Source organism: Melanerpes formicivorus, unplaced genomic scaffold (assembly GCF_026170545.1).
Source record: "Melanerpes formicivorus ecotype bairdi unplaced genomic scaffold, bMelFor1.0.p_v2 SCAF_5, whole genome shotgun sequence".
In the NCBI taxonomy this organism is placed as follows: domain Eukaryota; kingdom Metazoa; phylum Chordata; class Aves; order Piciformes; family Picidae; genus Melanerpes; species Melanerpes formicivorus.
In genome coordinates this window covers 11,263,733-11,285,501 of record NW_027142357.1, presented here as the reverse complement: position 1 = coordinate 11,285,501, position 21,769 = coordinate 11,263,733, and the positions used below count along the sequence as shown (strand labels likewise).

Genomic DNA, 21,769 nt, shown 5'->3' with positions numbered 1-21,769 from the left:
TTCTTTCAGCCAGCCTTCCTAGGAGAGGTGCTCCAGCTCTCTGATCACCTTTGTGGCCCTCCTCTGTACCTACTCATGGATCATGTTCCATGAGATCATGGAACAGGTCATCCTGAGTGCAATAACGCAGCACTTACAGGATGGCCAAGGGATCAGGCCTAGCCAGCATGGATTTAGGAAGGGCAGGTCCTGCCTCTCCAACCTGATCTCCTTCTATGATCAGGTGACCCGCCTGGTGGATGTGGGGAGGCCTGTGGATGTAGTCTACCTGGACCTCAGCAAGGCCTTTGACACCGTCCCCCATAGCAAACTGCTGGCCAAGCTGTCAGCCCATGGCTTGGACGGGAGCACACTGCGATGGGTTAGGAACTGGCTGGAGGGCCGAGCCCAGAGAGTGGTGGTGAATGGTGCCACAGCCAGCTGGCAGCCAGTCACTAGTGGTGTGCCCCAGGGATCAGTGCTGGGCCCCATCCTCTTTAACATCTTTATTGATGATCTGGATGAGGGCATTGAGTCCATCATCAGTAAATTTGCTGACGACACCAAGCTGGGGGCAAGAGTTGATCTGCTGGAGGGTAGAGAGGCTCTGCAGAGGGACCTCGACAGGCTGGACAGATGGGCAGAGTCCAACGGCATGAGATTTAACACATCCAAGTGCCGGGTTCTGCACATTGGCCACAACAACCCCATGCAGAGCTACAGGGTGGGGTCAGAGTGGCTGGAGAGCAGCCAGGCAGAGAGGGACCTGGGGGTGCTGGTTGATGGTAGGCTGAACATGAGCCTGCAGTGTGCCCAGGCAGCCAAGAGGGCCAATGGCATCCTGGCCTGCATCAAGAACAGTGTGGCCAGCAGGAGCAGGGAGGTCATTCTGCCCCTGTACACTGCACTGGTTAGGCCGCACCTCAAGTACTGTGTCCAGTTCTGGGCCCCTCAGTTTAGGAAGAATGTTGACTTGCTGGAACGAGTCCAGCGAAGGGCAACGAAGTTGGTGAGGGGTTTGGAACACAAGCCCTATGAGGAGAGGCTGAGGGAGCTGGGGCTGCTTAGCCTGGAGAAGAGGAGACTCAGGGGTGACCTTATCACTCTCTGCAACTACCTGAAGGGAGGTTGTAGACAGGCTGATGATGGTCTCTTCTCCCAGGCACCCAGTACCAGAACAAGAGGACACAGTCTCAGGCTGCGCCAGGGGAGGTTCAGGTTGGATGTTAGGAAGAAGTTCTATACAGAAAGAGTGATTGCGCTATGGAATGGGCTGCCCGGGGAGGTGGTGGAGTCGCCGTCATTGAAGGTGTTCAGAAGGAGACTTGATGGGGTGCTTGGTGCCATGGGTTAGCTGTTTGGGTGGGTTGAATTGGTTGATGGGTTGGACACGATGATCTTGAAGGTCTCTTCCAACCTGGTTTGGTTTATTCTAAAGGTTTATTCTAAAGGTATTCTACTCCAGAAGGTCCATGTCTCCCTTGTGTTGGGGGTCCCATATCACAGCTGGACACAGTACTCCAGGTGAAGTCTCATCAGAGCAGAATAGAATGGCAGAATCACCTCTCTTGACCTGCTGTCCATGCTTCTTTTGATGCAGCCCAGGATAAAATATGCCCTCTGGGCTGCAAGTGCACATTGCTGGCTCATGTCCAGCTTCTCATTCACCAGTATCCCCAAGTCCTTTCCTGCAGATTTGCTCTCAATTTCATCATCCCCCAGCCTGTATTGCAAGGTACAGGACCTTGCTCTTTGACCTATTGAACATCATGGATAAGTGTTTATTTCAGTTTGTGCCAAGATGATAGAAAATTTGTAATTAACATAACAAGCAGCTTGGAAACACAACCAAGTTAAATGCTCTTACAATCATTTTTAGCATTTCTTATAGTCAGTGCTTTTTGCTCTCAAAATACTCTGCAAGTGGAATCACTAAGCAGGAATGATACAGAATTATCCCTTAGTAGCCCCTGCATCAGAGATAGGGATTTCTGTTGTGTTTGAGTTTTCTTCCCCTCTACATCTTACAAAGTACATGGCAAACCTGTGTAATGGATGTTTCTCACCATTGAACAAGGCTAATTTAAGTATTCACACACAAATAAAATGTAAGACCTTTAAAACACACAGAGGAAAAAAATGGCTGGGCTTTCATTGCTCCTGCACTCACAGATGTCATGTAGCTCTGCCTGTAAGGGTGTCAACAAAACTGTCTCAGAGGTTGTCTGCAAAAACCAGCTCTGCACCAGCTGCACTTGCCAAGTGCAGCCACTCTCTCTGGAATTTTGTCCATGCAAGTTTTTGACCTATGGAACTTCTTCACCTTATATCATACCTATTTTAGATCTCTAATATTCTGTCCAGGAAGGCCTGTTAGAAAGCTTTGGGAAAGTCTAGCTGAGACTATTTTCCTGATCCATCCCAAAGACTGCTGAGCTTTCCTCTGTACAACAACCCTAGCAAGATTTCCCTACATTGCTATACTGCAGGTATACTTTCAATATCATTTCAATCTATGTGCTTGGTGTGGACATGAGGTGTACTGCTTTAATTTCCAGGTTTAAATGTTTCTGGCCCACATCCTTCTGCACAGTACCTCTTTTTGATGAGATTACGAACTTTTTTGATTTCTTTTATTTTTTTTCAGCTGGGGAGGCTGTTATTTTTTTCTCCATTATTCTTTCCAGATCAGGAGGTTCAGCCAGAAGCAGCACCTCCCCTCTGCTCAGAAAAGATAGATTCACACTCCAAAAGCACATAAGATTCTTTTTAAGTTCTCATTAATCATGGCCTTAATCCCTGGAATCCTGCCAAGCTCTGCAGTCTTCTTGGTGGTCTCCTTCTTCAGCTAAGTCTTACAGACAACTAATGCCCTAAAGCCAGTTTAGTCTCTGGAGACCAAAGAGAAATCCCAGTTTCCTTTCTGGGCTTAACATCCTCCCAGTGTAATCTGCAATGAACATCCAGACAAATTCTAGGATCCTGACTTCCTTGGAAGAGTTAAGGCCTGTATTTTAAGCCTCCCTTTCTAGCACTGGTCTACCACTGTTTTTCTATCACAGACTTTCTGTTTGTCATAAAGAGCAAACAATGCCCACAGACATATCATCACCAACTTTCCAGAAGCCACATGGAGGATTGCCATGTGCACTATCAGCCATCTGATATTACCTGGACCGAAGCTGAAGCAGAAAGCCCCTGCTGGTCTTTTCAACAAGTGCCACACATGTTGACCATCAAGGCAGATATGCACAGATGGATTTGGCTTTGGTATCAGTATGAAAAACAAAGAGTATGTAGAAGATGGGGAGGAACATGTGTCTAGATACTCCATGATCAATGAATCTGACAAATCCCAAAGCACTCTAGTGCTTGAGGAATTATGGGGGCTTAGAGCAACAAACTGAGAAAAAAAGAATCATATGAAAATGAGACACTATAGCTTCTCAATAGAGGATTGACTTCTGTTTTGCTTCCTCTTCATGCTAAGAAAATTGTTTTGTTTGGCTTATGCAACTGCTAAAGATTCAGATTTGCATCTCAGTTGGGAAGTAGCAGCAAAGTCAGGACTGGACTCTGGAGTGCTGCAAGTTCACTGATGATAAGTTCTTTTTTCATTAAGTGACACAGAGACAATGTCAAGAAAACCCAAAGTAAGCAGGAAAAGGACATCACATTCTTAGAGAAGAACCAGCTGAAGCCAGGGAAAGCACATTCAGCAAGTCACTCAACATAGTGCTTCCCTCCCTGAGAGATGTTTTGAGTCACTCTTGACTAAAACCACCAGACAGCAAGGCATGTGAGAACACCATAAAAGAGAAAGAGCTTTCCCCACCAATGCTACAGGAATAAAACTACAAGAACACATCACACTGACCAAGAACATCTGTGAGACCTTCTAGGGATATCACGTGGCAGCTCTACCACTGAACCACCACAGCCTGACAGCAACAGGCACAGACACTCATTCAAGAAAACCAGTCTGAGGTTCCAGTGATTTGTTGGTGCTCTGCATCCTGCAAAGAATCACTACTGCACCATGAGACTCAGGCAACAATTTGTCCTGGGAAAAGGGGGGGGGGGGGGGGAAGAGGATTTTATAGACAGTAGAATGTCTGAAAGGAAAAAAAATGGGGGCAGCTGTGAAGTGTCAAACAGCTGCAAATGTCCTGCTGGTTTTGCCAGCATTAATTAGCCTGCTTAATCTTCAGAGCCATTATAATGCCCTTGCTAACATTAACCAGCTGCAGAGAATGAGCTGAGATCCCGAATAAGAGAAGAGAGGGAGCTAGAAGCAGGGCTGAGTAGAACAGGTAGAAAACGTCAACTCTATAATTAAAAACTCTCCACAACTAGCATTTCTCTAGCCTTCCTCTTAACAAAGGCCCCTTACAGCCTGCAGTCTGAAGCAAGGAATGGCTAGGAAATGTGGTTAAATAGACATTGTATTAATTAGGACAGGTTGTCATGCCAGAGAGAAAAAAAGTCTGCTGTCCCCAGGAGTAAAAGCAAAACCATCTTTGTGCCTGGAGCAGAATGTAAGTTCTGGACTCCTGTATGCAAAACAAGCACTAACCTCACCAGGATGTTTTGTCAGAGTCATATCTCCACATCCTCTGTTCTCTTCACCATTTAAACAACCAGATCTTCCTTCCTTAAAAGTCATTCTATTGCACTGTAAAACAGAAATCAGCTTGGAAAAAAAGTAATCATAAATATTTGAAAACTAGGATCATGTCGTCCCTGTGCCAGCCTCTGATTTATTCAATTCTGACACCTAGTGGGCATCAGCACCAGTGGAGCAGAAGTGGCCAGCCCAGCTCACAAACAGCCTTAGCAGTAATGCTGATGATCAGCATTAGCTCCGTGAGGGATTGGCTCCATCCATAGCACAGCTGTGTCTCCTTAAACTCTCCCAACCCTCTGTGTTGAACTTGCACTTGCAGATGTACTGACAACTGCACATTCTGTGGTAGAATCAAGGCTGGAAAATGCTCAGGTCCTGATCCCAGCATCTCATTGCTCTGAATCAGGACACAGGCTTGGCAATTAAGTCCTATCCATCATTTCAGAGAGATCATCCAAGGGTCATTCTGGTTGGTCAATCACCTGAGATTAGGTTGCTGACAGTAGAGCGCAGGCCCGGAAATCACCACATTCCTTCAGGATGAGCAATAACCTTCTGTCTAACATAGACTAGGCTTCATCCAGCTTTCACTTAAGATGATCTCTGCCCTTTGAGAAATTTCATAGCATTATAGAATAGCTTGCATTGGAAGGGATCTTTAAAGGCCATATAGTCCAATCCTCCTATAGTAAGCAGGGTCATCTCCAACTAGATCAGGTTGCTCAGAGCCCTGTCCAACCTGACCTGCAATATTTCCAGGGGTGGAGCATCCACCTCCTCTCTGGGCAATCCATGCCACTGTTTCACTATTCTCACTGTACAAACTTCATTTCTTTCTATCCAATCCAAATCTCCCTTGTTGTAGTTTAATACCATCACACCTTGTCACAACAGACCCTGCTAAAAAGATCGCCCTCATCTTTCTTGGACTAGTTTCACATAGCAGTGAACTCCTCTTAGTTGCTGGTAATTCCATCCATTCCCAGCTAGCCCAAAAGAAAGGGGCTGGGAAATAAAATACCATAGCACCCTGGACCTCAAATACTGCCATGTTTCTCCAAGTGTTCACTGAAGGGCAAGAAGGGAACTGAGCCCAGATTTTCAGCCATACTACTATATAGTGTTGTCCTTCATCCACACCATGGGAATTCCTACTCAGACAGCAAAAAAAGCACTAGAGTGTACAGAAAAGAGAGAAGATGCATATAAAAGGACTGATTCTGCCATGAATGCAGGTTTTACCACCTTTTCATAGAGAATGAAAACTCAGCAGTTTCCCTCCTTCCACAGAGACAAACTGCAGTGCTGGAGCTCTGCACAGGACACACTTTCTGTGCACAGAAATGGATCCCCTGACACTGCCCCAGCCACAGAAGGTAGCTGCAGTTGCTCTTACTCATTCCCTAAACTGTAGCAGGAGTCCAAATCAACATGAGACCCTTTTCTCTTCATCCTACAGCTGCTACAGGTGCTCTGCATTGAATGGGGCACTTAAAAATGTTCTGTGGTTTTCCCTTCTTCTGAGGCAAAGCTCAAAGGAACTGAATGGAGCAAGCCCCAGAATAATACCCCATGGCTTTGCTGTCTCCTTTCAGACATCACTCCTTTTTTTTTTTTTTTTTTTGTTGTCTCAGTTTCCAAACAACCTCAAAGAGGAGAACTACTACTCTGCACATTCCTTCCACCACAAGCATCTCTTTAGCAGTGCAGGGAAAGCTCCCTCCACCCTATCCCTGATGCTGCATGAACCTTCAGTCTCCAAGCAAAATCCAGCAACAAATCCAGTGGTCTCCTTACATAAAATCTTCTGCTTCTCAGTGTACTTTGCTCTGCACCTAACTGTTTGCAGCATTTCTCCTTTCCGTGCTAAATGCAGAGTGCTCATGTTACTGGTACAGCCTAGAAGAAAGATGGCATCTTGCCTAATAAACCCTTGTTTCTGACTTAACAAAGCTACTCTAATTAATAGCTTGGAGAGGAAGGCCATGGAGAACACAACACAACAATGAGTCAAAGTATTTCACGGTGCAGGAGTACAAAAAGAGCTTGGTGACTCCGTTGAGTTTACTCCCTCAGAGACAGGTAGTCTGGAAGCCTGTCAATGATCTTGGAGGTTGGAAGTCCATAAGTGTGAGGACGTGGCTGAATTTGAACAAAAACAGGACCCCAGCAGGATTTCAGGCTTCAATCATAGAAAGGAGAGATTTGCTCTTGGATGCAGTTGTGGTATCTCAGACCAAAATCTCAGACATGGGAGTTGGAAGGGAACATCTGTAGCAGCTATCATTGGTATGTTGGAGCAACAAGTGCTTGAGTCAGCAATCTGAGACCGTGAAAGACTTGAATAATGCAGACAAAGAAAATATTGCTCTCTAGTGCCAGACAAACATCTGCACAACAGATGCCATATCAGCTTCTAGGTGTGAAGATATTTGCATACATACAGCAAAGATGTTAAAGCACCTGTAATCCATTTTCCTGAAGGGAGGGAAACTTTAATTGTTCTATTTGCTTTTTGGAAGGCAAATCTACTCCAAAATCCCTGCAGTGACCAGTGACATAGTCAACTAAATCCCTTGCTCAGAGCCCCATCCAACCTGACCCAGAATGTTCCAGAGATGAAGCTTCTATCCACTTTCTGGGCAATCTATGACAGCGTTTTACCACCCTCACCATAAAAAAATGTCTTCCTTAGATCTAGTTTACATCTCTCTTCTTTTAGTTTAAAGCCATCATTCATTTCAGAAAGCAGCTAAGCTGCTACTTTCCACCAGCTTTTAAAATGAAGAGTCCTATTTCTACCTAAAATCAATGCAAAGGTGTGATGTCAACCCTATTAGGAAGAAGATGCTCAGCAAAAATCATTCGACTACAACAGAGATTATGCAAGGATGCTGGGGATATACATTCACAACAAAGGAAGGGGTAATGTTCCCTATCCTGTTGACACAGACAAAGCAGAGCCAGCATGAAAAAATAGTTTTTCCTCTGCTGGGCCTTTACTGTACATCTTATCAGCACCTTTTGCTTCTCCTTTTACCCCCTGCTGTTGCTATGGGTAATCATTGAGGACTTCTCTGTCTATGTATTGTCACGTTTATGAGATAGAAATTCCTATGAAACAGACTGCCTGGCTGCAATCAGTAAGGAAAATTACCTGAGAGTCAAACTGGGTGGGAGAATTGCTTTAGACAGAAAAATCAGTTGATTTTGAAAGGCGAGACAGTTACATAACTGATACGGAGCCATGGATCAATTTCCAGCTCCCATGACTGCCACTTACTGAGAAAGACAGCTGAGTACTAGGGAGTGCAGCAGCAAAACTGTGACAGGGATGGAAGTAGATCTTAACACCCAGCTGATACTTCTTCCTAAAGAAGACAGCTTTGTTATGTCCTAATGTTTCAAAGATTTCTTTGGCACTAAATGGCACTGTTGTATTTCACAAGACATCCAACTATATGACTCTTTCTGTCTCAAGAAAGTCACTTGCTATTCTGACCCAGTTTGCCATAAAGCCATCATGAGCATGGTATAAAAGACCTATCTGTGTTTCTAGTACTCGGACAACAGACACTTTCCCCAGAGGCCTCTTCCCTCCCATAGCAGAGAAATGGAGCTGGAAAAAGGGAAGGCAAGACATAGAGAAAGACACTGCTGTTCCCAGAGCTGCAGACTCCCCACCTGGTTTCTTTCCATTGCAACCAGAAACAGTGGAAAGCTATGCTTCACAGAGTGCTTGGTAGGGAGAAAACTATTCAGTTGGGATCTCAGTATCGGGTAACAGACAGGGAATCAAATTGCCCAAGCAGGTCAGCTGCAACAAGAGCCCTCCAGTGTGCGGTTTGATGCTGGGTTGGCTGCTCCATGAGGATTGAATCCCTGCTTCATAATGGCTGTTCAGTCCTTATAACCTTGCTAATACAGGCACCTATGTGACCAGCCCAGCATATGAGAACCTTTGCTGTTATCCCAACACATAAAGAGAACCCCTTCAGAACCTTCACTATGTACATGACAATTTCTGTAGGAACAGCTTCTGGTGCCTATTTATAGCTGATTTGCCTGTCTCCAGTGGGGTCATATCGGCACTGTTTGAATTAGGTGTGCACAAAAGCATAGCCCTAACCATAAACAAAAAGCAGAGTTGGTGGTAAAGCCAAGCAAAGAACCCCTCAAACTGCACAGTAATGTTTCCTTTGCCAAAGGTCTGAAGGGTGGGATCTGCTGCATGGAGTGGAGTGAAAGGAACAAAACTGAAAAGATCTGTTTACCACCTTAGTGGTCAAGTACATCAAAGCTAGATTGCTGGTGGGCTAAAAAGCTTTTGGGTGTGTAGCAAGATGCCTTGTCTACAGCTGCTGCATCCCAGAGAAAAAGGAATAAAGTGTCTTTATTAGTCTGGATGAATCAATAATTAGCTACAAGCACTACAGAAAATTACAAGCAACCACAGAGCAATGTAGAACAAACAGATGGAATAATGATCCTTTAATTACATCATTATGAGATGGTACAACACATACTGGACACAGATTTGCTAGGTGCCTAAGACAGTACTCCCAATGAGCTTCAACACATCAGAAGGCAGCTATCAACTGACTGATGGAACACAGGAACAGGTTGCCCAAGGAGGCAATGGAAGCCCCATCACTGGAGACGTTTGAGGTCAGGCTTGATAGGGCTCTGAGCAACCTGATCGAGTTAAAGATGTCCCTGATTACTGCATGGCATTGGACTGGATGACCTTTAAATGTCCCATCCAACACAATGCATTCTATGATTCTGTGACAAGTGCAGGCAGTTACCATGAGCTCTCATCCAATGGTCATTTGATGCTGCAGCAGAAAGTGAGTTTAGAGAAAGACTTCATTACAGGACAGTATTTCATGAAAAAGAAATCAGAATCTTGATGGGGAGCCTGACATCAGGTTCTTTCTTCCCATGCTGTATCTTTGAATCTTGATTCTTCTCATTCTCCAATCTACTTTAAAACAAAAACAAACCAAAGAAAACCGAAAAAGCAAACCACCACATGGAGAAATGTCATAGCTCAACATTAGTTTCAAACTTCACAGAACTAACCACACACCCATGGCCTCAGAAAAAAAAAAAAAGTATTCAGCTTCAGAGAGCTGCTTATTATTTTGTTTAGCATGAGAATCACACCATGAGGAATCCATAAAAGGAAACCTGCATATGCAAAACACTTCACATTTGCACAAATGTCATGTCAATTGCTAATTAGTACAAAAAAAAAAATCCCAACAAGCCAGACTGCCAGAAAAATTAACAACAGGGAAATAAGTAACATGGGACACAAATCAACACATATTGTAAAGTCTCAAAAGCTGAGATTGTTGAGACCAGAAACTGATGTATGGTCTTCTGAGAAATGTGTCTGAATTAAGAGCTACAATATGCAGAAGAAATTTGAGATCTGTTTTTCTGAGGGCCATGTGACTACTTCGACAGCAATCTGTAGCCTACACTGTATCTTCAGCAAGTTTGTCACCATGGCAACTTGACATTTTTTCTGCAAGGCAATTTTGTTAGTAAAATTTTAGGGATAGATTTGTGCCAAAAAGCATTGACCACACCTGGTAACAACAGATGTACCAACCCTCTGGGAGCAGCTTGCCCAGAAGTGCCTGATTCCTGCACAGCTCTGGAGATGGGGAATGAAGGCCAAAGAACCTGGACTGACTGCTGCTGGGGATCAAGTGACAGGAGGAGATAGGAATGAGTGAAAACATAGGAAATTCCATCTCAATTTAAGGAAAAATCTTCCCCCAATAGTTCTTGAACACTGAACCTGGAGTTCAAAGAGAATGAAGTACCTGTATCCAAGGATAGTCAGAACTCAACTGCATAGCCTCATGAACCCGGTCATGTTTTGAGCCAGGGATGGGCTTTCAGAGATCCTTCCCCATCTCTGTGATTCTTTGGTAAGCTCATTTCTGGAGCTTGAAAGAGGCACATTAAGCAGCATGCTGGAAAACAGCTGAGAGCCCTTTCTTTTCTGTTCCTCCAGTGAAGTCCTGATGGTTTTCTCCAGGAATGAAATTAAGGGGCTTGCAATCAGGCCTTGCAATCAGACACAGTGAAGTCTAAGGAATCATCCGAGCTCTGTGACCTCCAGAAGTAGGAACAATTTCCTCAGTGTATCACTGAGTCTAATCCTTCAAAACAGATACAGAAGAGGTGGACAAAGGGCAAGGCAAAAATCACTGCCATTTAGAATTGCAACAAGAAATTGTCACAGCAGTTCTCCTCTCTGCTGTAACACCTCCGCTTTATCCTTGCACCATGATCTGGCCCGAGCCTTGCCTTGGTCTGTTCCAATTTCAGTCTTTCACTTCTGAACAGATGAAGGCATGCTGTCACAGATACTAGGTGACAGCAAGAACTTATCTATCACAGATAGGCTCCAAGGCAGGAGGAACACAACTGCAGTCTGACATTTCCTCCATGTTGCCTAAGTGATAAATGGCTCTAGCTCTGACTCTCAAAGCTGATCTGATACGGAGCTCATGCACTATGCAACAGATTCCATTCTGCAGGGATTTTCTTCCCCTCTGATGCTTCACATTTTCCCCCAGGAAGCAATAAGCTGCTTTCTGAGAACTGTAGAAAGCAGGGTGGGTGAAAGGAGAAGGAAAAACAAAGGAATACATAAAGCTGTGAAAATACAAACCTGGAATTAAAATAAAGCGTCTCCTTAATGAGGACACTGGGGATAAAAGCTCTTCTTTCCATGCCTCGGGAGGGTTGTGCACCCTGCTCTGTTATTGTTTTTATAGAAGACAGCCAAGCAAGCATTCATCTCACTCTGATGGGTTAGACCCTAGACTTCTGGGGTATGAGAAGAGGCCCAATATTGCCAGTTACTCCTCCATTTAAAAAAAAAAAAAAATCCCTAAAATTCAGGATGCCAGTTTATTCACTTCTGCTTCTGCAAGGCTGCTGATCAGCTTGTAAGAGCTGCCATCAACCACACCCCTGCCAGCAGCGAGCTGCGCCAGGCAAGAATTTGGCCAGAGAGTCACTGAAAGAAGAAAATGTAGAAATCTCAAGGAGGAAATCACAGCCCCTTGGCTTAATGCAGAAGGCATTTGATTATTTGTTTAAAAACACTTCCCTTGCGTGATTTATGACAGTAAGAGAAAATCAGCATTCACAATCTACATGTGCATTGCAAGCAAAGGCAGGAGTTTTCTTAATTTTCCTGTCCAAGGAAATGAAGCATTGCTGGTGAGGCTCCAGATATAAGTCATATGTTGGACTCCACCCTGCACAAAAGAGAAAACCTGCCTCAGGCAGTTGATTTTGGAAGAGCAGAGCGTGGGAGCCCTTTTCCTTTGTTTTCTGAGGTTAAAGGCATTAGGTGAGTTTGAGCCATTTTTCAGGCTCTTCTTTGCAGTTCAGAGCCACAAACACCATTAAGCAGATTCCATCTTAATGGAATCCATAATTCCTTATACCTGCGCACACTCAAAAAACCTTTCACATTGTGTGTGTGCTAAACAGCAACATTTGAGAGCAGGAGTCCCTCCTTCCCAAGACCTTCAATAGGGAATCAACCACATCACTACCATGGCCTTTGCTGACACTGTGGCAACAGAAATATCTTCAGCAAGCTCTGCGTGTACCTGGCAGGCCAAGCTAATGCCCTTAATTCTTGTTCCAGGCTAAGGTCGTTAAGCAGTGATCAGCTGTTGTAACAGCAGCTGACTCCCCTGCTGTCACTCGCCCATGTGCCCAAGCTGTTTGTTGGAAAGCCTGGCATGCCATGTGAATTTTACAATCTCCCCTGCTCCAGAGATGCACTAGGAAATAAATCCAGAAAATCTGATTAGGACTTGTCACTGAAGTAAGCCCATTAATCATTGATGTGGTTCTTTCATATGCAGTTTGCCAACTCCTGCAGGCATCAGCAGACTGGTAGATCTGAAGGCTGCAGACTTGAAAAAGTTCTTCCTTATATAACAATTGCACTGATTTTTTTTTTCCTCCTGAATATTTAGCACATTTTGATAAATAAAAAAAGCTACAAAGCACCAGAGAGATAATTTAGCCCAGCTTCCTGCATAAAGTCAGGCGTAGGGAATTCAGGCATAGGATTCCCCTGAAATAAATTTTGTAGCCAAAAAGATAAGAAGCTTTAGTTCAGAAAATGTAAAATCCAGCATGAAAAACCTTAGTGAGTTTTGCAGAAGTCAGTTACCCATACTGTTGAGTACCTTTCATTTGAGCTACATTGAGCTACATTTCATTTCTTACCTGAACTTGTCTAGCTTTGCCTGTCAACAGCAGGTTGAGTAAGAGATGAAAGTCTTTTATTAAACTGCTGTTTCCCCAGCCTCCCCCAGAATATTCTCAACAAAGATCAGCTAGCTGAGATACTGCCATCTCAAAGCTCAGCACATATTTCCCATGCCCCACCAAACACTGCCATCACAGTACAGATTGTAATAATGCCAACCATCACCACACAGGTGCCAAAACACATGGGGGAAAAAGCCACGAGTAGCTTTCCCTGGCCTCAAATGCATAACGTAATTTGGGTACTTTTGGCTCAAAATTAGACCCACAAAATGAAGCTCTATGATTCTGAATGCAAGTTAAATTAAGAAGATTTCTCTCCAGACTTATTAAAATAAGTCAAAACAATTAAAAAGAAACAACAACCCAAACAAACAAACAAACAAACACAACAACAAAAACCAAACCACCAACAAGCAAACCAAAAAACAAACCACAAGGAGTTCCAAGGGGAATTGAATTTCTCCTTTAGTCTCTTAATGTATTTGTCTCCAAGATGTTCAAAATCTACAACACTGGTATGAAACCTAGGTCCATGCATCATACTTGCAACCCATCTTCAACTGTAAATAGAAAGTATTTAAACTCAAAATGCACAGGATTTCAGGAACTATACCTTTTCCCCCATTTGTTCCATGTACTTGTCCAAGAAGATTTTACAGCTTGCTTCTGGTTAGGCATTAGACACAGGATTACAAAACATTTGTGATTACTGCTTATTGGGGGTAGCTCCCCTTGAAAGCCAATGAATTAATTTAAAATACCTTCCCCACAACTTTTCTGGAAAGCTGTCTGAAGTACAACCTGAATTCATCCAGAGTTGGGACAGATTGGTTCTCAAGACAACACTGGTCAGGTATTTACAAAATTTGCCTGACTCTTCTCTGGAACAGAAATTCAACCTTATACTACTCTTCAGTAAGCCTCAGTCTGTCCACACCATTTCCTTGGATTAAAGGTACCCAGAAGGACAGAGAGTGCACATCAGAATGCCACTGCAATATGCTTAAGGAAATTCAAAGACATTTAGAAAAACTAGAGATTCCTATAAGAAGAAAAGTAAGGATTAAACCAGTCTATCACCTTTACTGGCTCATGGATAAATGAAATAGCATATGGGTTTAATGAAATTATATTTAAAACAAAGACCTGACCTCACAGAATGCCTGGATTTTCCTTTCATATCTAGTTTCTAGGAGAGTAGGGGGTATGTCTCCTTCAGCACATATAAGCTTACCATGGATATACTTATGAGTAACATGTGTTAGTTTTTGGTGAGTCATCAGTGCTAAATCACATCTAAAACTGTCTCCTCTCCAATGCACACACATGGAGCATTCAGTTCTGGCACACTCTACAGGGACAGGGAACTGCTAATGATATGTACCCCAAGTGAGTGCACAAAACCATTTTAATCACAAAGACAGAATGCTAAGCAATTTCCTCTTCCTTTCCCAACCACTTTAAAACTGTTTGGTGTGCCATACAGTGACCTTCATTCTGTGTTGCTAAAACTATTCTAAAATCATTTCCCTTTGGATTAACTCCATAAGATAGCAGGTAAAATATCAGCAGCAATTACAGCTGCTCCCACATTCTCATTAATATGCTTCCAAACGTTTCTTACACAGATTTTCTGCAACAAACTCTAGCCCAGGAGTAACTGCATCTTGGTTCTCCCAAGAACTAAGTTCATCTTTTGTTTGCTGAACTGTGCAGCCTCAAGGTTGCATTAGATTTGGCACACCAACATGGCCATTGCTCCAAGAGTTTGTAGTATAGAGAGACGTAACAAGCCATGGGTTACAGGAAAGCACCAGCACAAAAATGGTGGGTGATTTGATGAAGGACTGGGGCACTCAACAACTCATCTGGGTTTTTGCCAGTACACAACCAGGGTGTGTTCTAGATCACACAGCCAAGTGATACAGCCATGCTATGGACAGACAGCTTGAATAAAGCCCAAAGTATCAACGAAGTGTTAGACAGAAACATGTTTCTGCCAGGAAAGAGACGTGGAGGCAAAGAACTAGAACTGTAGGTCAAGGCTAGAGCCTTAGGCTAAACTCAGGCCAGCAAACTTTCCTGCGTGCCATTCACACTACCTCCACATCAGGACTGTGCAAGTATAGGGGATGAACTACTCAAGAGTGGGCAAAAGCCACCAGAGATTGCTACCCCGTCACCACTTCATAATGGTGCTAATAGTGCTGCTTCTATCACTAAATTTCCCCATAAACAGCTCCTACAAATGCCTGAAGTAAAATGACTTTTAAAATGCTTGCAGCCAAGAACTACATTCCCAAAGAGGGATTTTAACATTAGCAGTCCCCCCTTGACATAAAACCTGCAGATCTAGGGTGCATAAAATCTACAATTTCAATTGTACTCACCCAAACCATATTATTCAATCTTGTCAGAGCTGAAATAGCTGGGTTTATACCAATCTCCACGGCTGCTGCCTCTTCCCCTTGAAGGGAAGGCTTCAGGAGCAAACACGTCTTAAAAATAGAACATGGAGACACACATTGAGTGTTGTGTGCTTTCAAACATGTTCATTCAACATTCTGCACATCAAGACATCATCTGATTTATCAGGACAGTTGGACTAGATGACCTCCAGAGGTCCCTTCCAACCCCCAGCATTTTATGATTCTGTGCACACAAGTATGGGTTATTAGAACACCAATCTGGCAATCCAGAAAGTGAGTACACAGAGCATACAAACCTCAGCACTGCCCTACTTTGCAACCTAATGGCCTCACTGCTTCTTTAACGGCACATCCTTCTGCAAACGGAAGAGTAGCTGTCCATGGCATGAGCAATCTGCTGGTCTTCCCTTTTTTCCCTCAGACAGATGACCTTCAGATGGTCCAAAGAGATGATCCCAAAGATAAACAGGAGAGTTGAGCACAGCAGAAACGGCTTACCTTCCTGGCGATTGCCCCCTCGCCTGTTGGGGTCCATTACTGGCAGATGCACCATCTGTAAATTAAAAATGCTTATTGAAAAAGCTCAGCCATCAAGAAGTCCACTTCTCCTTCATTTCCTCAGGTACTCACTGAAGTAATTCCAAACTTCATTAGCAATGTCTCTGAAAATGACTAGTGTCAATGCAAAGCCCCTTGGCAGTCAGTCACAAGGTTTTCTTTAATTTTTGTTGTCAGTGATCTAGACAAGAGGATAGAGTGCAGTACACCTGCAGGCAACACAAAGTTGGGTGGAAGTATTGATCTACTTGCAGGTGGGGAGGCTCGGGATAGGCTGGATCAATGGGCCAAGGCCAGTGGTATGAGGGTCAACAAGGCTAAGTGCCAGGTCTTGCACTTGGGTCACAACAACCCCACACAATGCTACAGGCTTGGGGAAGAGTGCCTGAAAAGCTGTCTAGCAGAAATGGACCTGGGGGTGTCAGCCAAGAGCCAGCTGAGTATGAGCCAGCAGTGTGCCCAGCAGCATCCCAAATTGTATCAAAAGCAGTGTGGCTAACATGGCTAGGGAAGGGGTCATACCTCTGTGCTCAGCACTGGTGTGGCTGCACCTTGAATACTGTGTTCTGTTTTGGGGCCCTCACTACAAGGACACTGAGGTGCTGGACCACATCTAAAGTAGGGTAGCAAAGGTGGTGAAAGCCTCAGAGCACAAGTCTTTTGATGAGCAGCTGAGGGAACCAGGGTTGTATAGCCTGAAGAAAAGGAGGCCCAGGGGAGATGTTATTGCTCCCTACAATTAATTGAAAGTAGATTGCAGTGAAGTGGAGGTCAGTCTCTTCTTTCAATAACAAGTGATAAGACACATGGGATTTTGGCAGAGGCTGGGAAACAGCTTCAACCAGGGGAGGTTTAAGTTGGATATTAAGAAAAACTTCTTCACCAAAAGGGTTGTCAAGCACTAGAAAAGGCTGCCCAGAGAATTGGTGGAGTCACCATCCCTGGAGATATTTAAAAGACATGTCAGTTCTGGTGCTGTGGGACACAGTATAGCGCAGGGTTAATTGTTGGACTCAATGATCATGAAGTTTTTTTTCCAACCAGGACAATTCTATGATTCTAAGACTTTACTAAGGATGTCTGCAGTTGCAGGTAGGCTGTCAGGTCAACTTCTTTCATACTTCATATTTGACCTCCCTGTAGTGCAGATACAGCCAGGAGAGCAGCATTTGTCTGTTGCAGTCACACAGGACACCTCACTGACTCATTTATCCTAAGTTACTGCTTTAAAAGCTCTCTATACTCTTCTTTTGTTGGTATCTATGCAAGTGACATGATTCCAGCCTCAGCCAACCACAATTCATTCTCCTGTCCAAATGCCACCAGCACTATGTGAGCTACATCAACCACAGCTACACCACACCATCTCAGCCAGGCTGAGATCCCTTGAACAGAGTTGCAGTTCTACAGCAAGAGCTACAGTGCACTTGGTGCAGCTCTCTGCAGAAAAAAATACTTCCCTTTTCATGTGCAATAATTCCCTGTGGCATTTACTCCTTATTAAGATTGCAGAAAATACATTCCCCAGCAGGAATATTGGCAGCAGTACTGAATTTTAACTGATGGTTAAAGATGACTTGCAGGAAGATGTCTGCTTGTAAAAGCAAGTGTTTATACTAAGTGTACTGTTAAACAAGAGTTATGCTTAACCCTCAGAGGACAAACTGAACATCCAAGACCACATTACGTATCCAAGTACTTCACATGCAGTCTTTCTGCTCTACAAATCAATATGTGATGCATTCACTAGCTAGCTCCAAAGAAAAATCCTGACCCCTTTTTTGTTGTTGTTGTTAAATTAAAAATTACAAGGTAATTTGGCAATTCAAAACAGGAGAAGGTGACACAGAATCCCATTTGCTTCAAGTTATTCCTTTAGTCACCTGCACTTTCTAAAAAGAGAAGCTGTCCACATCCTCTGGCACTTTGTTCCCTGCATATGATCGTCAAGCACAACACCCTCTACAGATCTGTGTTGTAAATGCAGGCACCCAGGTGCAAGTGTCAGTTCACAGAAAAAGAGGACTACGGCATGATTTGAAAACAGCCAGCAGGAATTCACAGGCTGGGCTGGCATTGAATCACACCTTAAAAGATCAAATGAGAGCTCCAAAAGGGAGTACAAACCTCAGCAAAGCAAATGTTCTTCAGCTACACTGTGATTACATGCTCAGCTGAGAGATGGGGCTGGTAACAGGGCCAGAGTCATTGGTATTTGTTTCTGTTTAAGATGAACCAGTCACTGTTCTGCAGGCACATACTCAGTACATCAACAAGGCAAGAGCTAGTGGATGTGCCAGACTACCACAGAGATTCACACTCTCCCCAGGCATCCCTCGAGCAAGGTCAAACTTCTCAGCTGATGGAAAGTGAAGCATTACAGGAGACAGATGGGTTTCCAGCCACATTCAGTTTTCTCATCAAAAGCTCCAACTGCAACAGGAGTTGCAGTTCATACACACACACCTGACTTCTCCTTAAAAGAGGGTGAGCAGAATATTTGCTCCCCCAGGCAGCAAAAATCAATTTTCTCCTTCCTTACCTCCTCGCTGCTCATCGATTCAGAACTGGATGTGCCACGATGGCACTGCACAGAGATGTTTGAGATCACCTCACCAGAGACTTCCACAACACTTCTGCATAAAGCAGTTGGCTGTAAGAGATCAAAACAGAGCAAATGCCACAGAGCCACTTACTGTGCAAACCCCCCCATGGGAGTTTCTCTGAGAGAAGAGAATATGAATAGGGATTTTTTTTCTTCATTGTGAACTGAAAGTTGAAAATTGCTTTCAACCTCTCCTACGAGGACAGGCTGAGAGAGTTGGGGTTGTTCAGCCTGGAGAGTAGGCAGATCCAGGGAAACCTTAATGTGGCCTTTCAGTACTTAATCAGGTAATCAGGCCTATAAGAAAGATGGGGATAGTATTTCCATCAGGGCCTGTTGCAACAGGACAGATGGCGATGGTATGAAACTAAAAGAGGGGAGATTTGGACTAGATAGAAGGAAGACATTTTTTACCATGAGGGTGGTGAAACAATCACAGGTTGCCCAGAGAGGTGGTAGAAGCCCCATCCTTGGAAACATTCCAGGTCAGGTTGGATAATGACCTAGCTGAAGATGTCCCAGCTCACTGCATGAGGGTTGGACTGGATAACCTTTAAAATGTCCTTCTAACCCAAACCGTTTCTATGCTTAGCACTATCAGCACACTATCTTCCTGCACTGCACAGGAAGATAACTCTTAATATGGTGCCTAGATGCATGATAGACCAAAGCAGGTCAAACATCCATTTTTCTATTCTCTTATATTAGAAAGGAAGCCATGTCTTCCTCCCAGGATTTTGTCCCAGAGCACAGAGACACTTTCACTGCATGCTGCTCTAAGGCACACATCTTCTTTTCAGCTCACAGTAGTTCCTCACTGACCAGGCAGAAGAGTATCCCAGCCCTGATCCTGTCCACCTAACACTCACTCCAACCTGCAGGTTATATTTGTCTGAGTTTGGCTCCAGCAGTGTTTCAACGTGGCCTGCGAACATCCTGCACAGAGCAGGGGGGTCACATTCACACCAGAGGCACTTACCACAAAAAGCCCAATTTTGAAGTCACACGTGGAAGGGTCTCTGCCTGAAGCTTTCGTGCACACAGTTTCACGAATGCTGAACTGCAGCTCTAGTCTATAGTCATCACTGTTCCATGTGTCAACCTGGTAAAAGGAAGGTCAACACAACACATAATTAGTGTCTGTCAGTTTTCTATGCCCACTACATGGCAGCCTTGCTTCTTTCCCCATTTCTATGCCCACTACATGGCAGCTTTGCTTCTTTCCCAAAGCAGAAGCAAGACATAAGGGCAGTATGGGTCAGTGGCCAATTTAGAGCAGTTTACTGTGTGTGAGAAAGGCTCTTTTGTTGTGCACAGGAGTTGCACTCTTAGGCAGACTTGGTGACAGCAACACAGAGCAGCTTTCTACTGTAGGATCCTCCCTGCTCCACGGGGTCACCTGGAGGGTCTATAGCTGTCAAAGGCAGATAAGCATAGTATTACCCCTGCATGCTAACCCCTTTTCTGTGGGAACCATGTGCTAACAGCTCTGCTTTGGATATCCAGACTGCTGGGAAGTCTGTTGCAAATAGAAAACTTGGAAAGTAAATCACAGAACTGCAGGCAACTGAGTTAATGTAGTTTATAGAGTTGCTCCTTGTCAGCTGGGGTGCCTTAATAGGCAGTGTGCACACAACACTGCAAGCTTCAAAAAGTTTGGTTGCTTTTGTTGACACATTAGGGCTTTCCTGCTTCCCACAGGCTAATCAATGTTTTAGCTCATTTTAGCTCAAGATGGAAGGCTCCATAAAGCCCCCCAAAACCGACACCCCACCCCCCAACTAGATGAATCATCATGTCATTTATTCTTGCAGAAGACTCAATACATGCTATCTATAGAAACAGAATGGTTCTGAGGATGTTCAGGAACATGGACATGCTAACTTTAAATTAGGAAGATTTAACTCCATAACTGACTGTAACTCCAACATAATTCTTAGCAATACAAATTAAAACAGATACAGGTTTCTTGACTGCATTTAAACACCATCAGATTTAATCCAGAAATGGTGTGTAGAGACAGATACCATAACTACAGATTGGAGAAAGAATCCTGAATGTGTTTGTGTTGCTATTTAATTAGCAATGTGAACATTCAAATGAATGAAGTTTCTTTATGCCCAAAGCAAAACAGTTAGCTAGAGGGATTTGAAAAAAACAGTGCAGAACAAAACCTTACAAGACTTGCCTCAAAGTTTTCTGGTTTAGGGGTAGAAAATCTGAACTAAAGTGTTTTTCATGACAAACCAACATACAAGAATATTCGGGTTCCTAAATCCATAACTTCAGATAATGTCCCAAACCCACCCTCTTCCAAGCAGCGTCAGAAAACTCCAACTAAACCTGCGTTCCCAGAATTGAGAGAAGAGTTTTCCATCACAGCAAAGGTCACTTACTCTTGTGACATGGCTCGTGACAACACCGTACAGGTATGTGCCCCACGACTGAGAATTAATCCTTGCAATGGAAGCATTGAGAGCCTCTTCTGTGACAGGGAGTTCATAGTCGTACACTGGAAAGCCTGAGATGGAGGCACTTAGCTGCATTAGAAGTTCAGGGTGGTCTTGGGCTTTTCCTCCCAAAACCACTGTAAGAAAAAAGACATGGTTGCATTCTAAGCAACTTACCTAAACATGAGAAAACACTCAGTGTGAGGAAAAAAATTAAGATGCTCATAGTGTGACTTTCAAACTCGTCTGGTCTTTTCCAAGCAAGGCTTTCCAGTGCGTGTTCCTCTGTCTTTATATAAACGCAGCCTTGAACCTACAACTGACCCTCCTGTGTGCATGTTCTGCTACCAACATTGCACTTTCAACAGAATTGATCCCAGAGTAAATATTTGCTGTCAGCTTTTCTCCATTTAGCAGTAGTTCCTGGACACAAGATGGGTCACCATGTCTTTTTTTTTCCCAGCACTGTGACTAAAAAGAGAGCACTGAATTCCTGATATCTCCATAGCCAAAGGCACCATCTAGTTCTTTTGCTCACTTTTAGCCATTTTACTTGTTCCTTTAAAGCTGGTGAGTAAACTCTTTCCTTAGCACTGAACCCAGCGCCACTGTGTCTCAGCAGTGACTGGTAGCACTTAAAAATCAGCATTCCCAGAAGACAGGATGATTCCCCTGCATGGAATGGGAATCCATGCATGTAGATTCATCAGATGCCACCATCCTGCAGGCCAAAGCATTCAACAGAAGCCTCTCAGGCACAGTGCAGACTCTTGGGACACCCCAGGTCTGTTTG

General features: G+C 44.0%; 1 protein-coding gene across 5 annotated transcripts; it reads right to left on the bottom strand.

Annotated features, from left to right (window-relative positions):
- Nucleotides 1-9,069: 9,069 nt before the first annotated feature.
- SPP2 (secreted phosphoprotein 2) lies at nt 9,070-21,263 on the bottom strand. Of its 5 annotated transcripts, none has more exons than XR_010987335.1 (8): nt 21,154-21,263; nt 20,923-21,047; nt 19,506-19,628; nt 18,464-18,574; nt 15,862-15,916; nt 15,325-15,432; nt 11,304-11,898; nt 9,070-10,788 (listed from the first exon to the last, which is right to left on the bottom strand). XR_010987335.1 is itself a non-coding variant. In XM_068138111.1 (7 exons), exons 1-6 carry the CDS (start codon nt 21,200-21,202, stop codon nt 15,335-15,337), a joined length of 561 nt encoding a protein of 186 aa, XP_067994212.1. In that variant the 5' UTR covers nt 21,203-21,263; the 3' UTR covers nt 9,070-10,788; nt 15,325-15,334. The 5 variants fall into 5 exon arrangements, 3 of the variants coding, with proteins under 3 accessions (XP_067994212.1, XP_067994213.1, XP_067994211.1); XR_010987336.1 differs by having other exon boundaries at nt 9,070-9,590; XM_068138111.1 differs by lacking the exon at nt 11,304-11,898.
- Between the last annotated feature and the right edge of the window lie 506 nt (nt 21,264-21,769).

Bases quoted from the DNA above. Each gene is read 5' to 3' on its own strand.
- SPP2 (XM_068138111.1), bottom strand. From the start codon at position 21,202: ATGAGCATCTTAATTTTTTTCCTCACACTGAGTGTTTTCTCATGTTTA. The intron at 21,048-21,153 runs GTAAGTTGCTTA...CCTCCATCTCAG, and splicing joins GAGTGTTTTCTCATGTTTAG to GCTTTCCAGTGTACGACTAT. The intron at 18,575-19,505 runs GTAAGTGCCTCT...GATCTCTTACAG, and splicing joins TCAAAATTGGGCTTTTTGTG to CCAACTGCTTTATGCAGAAG.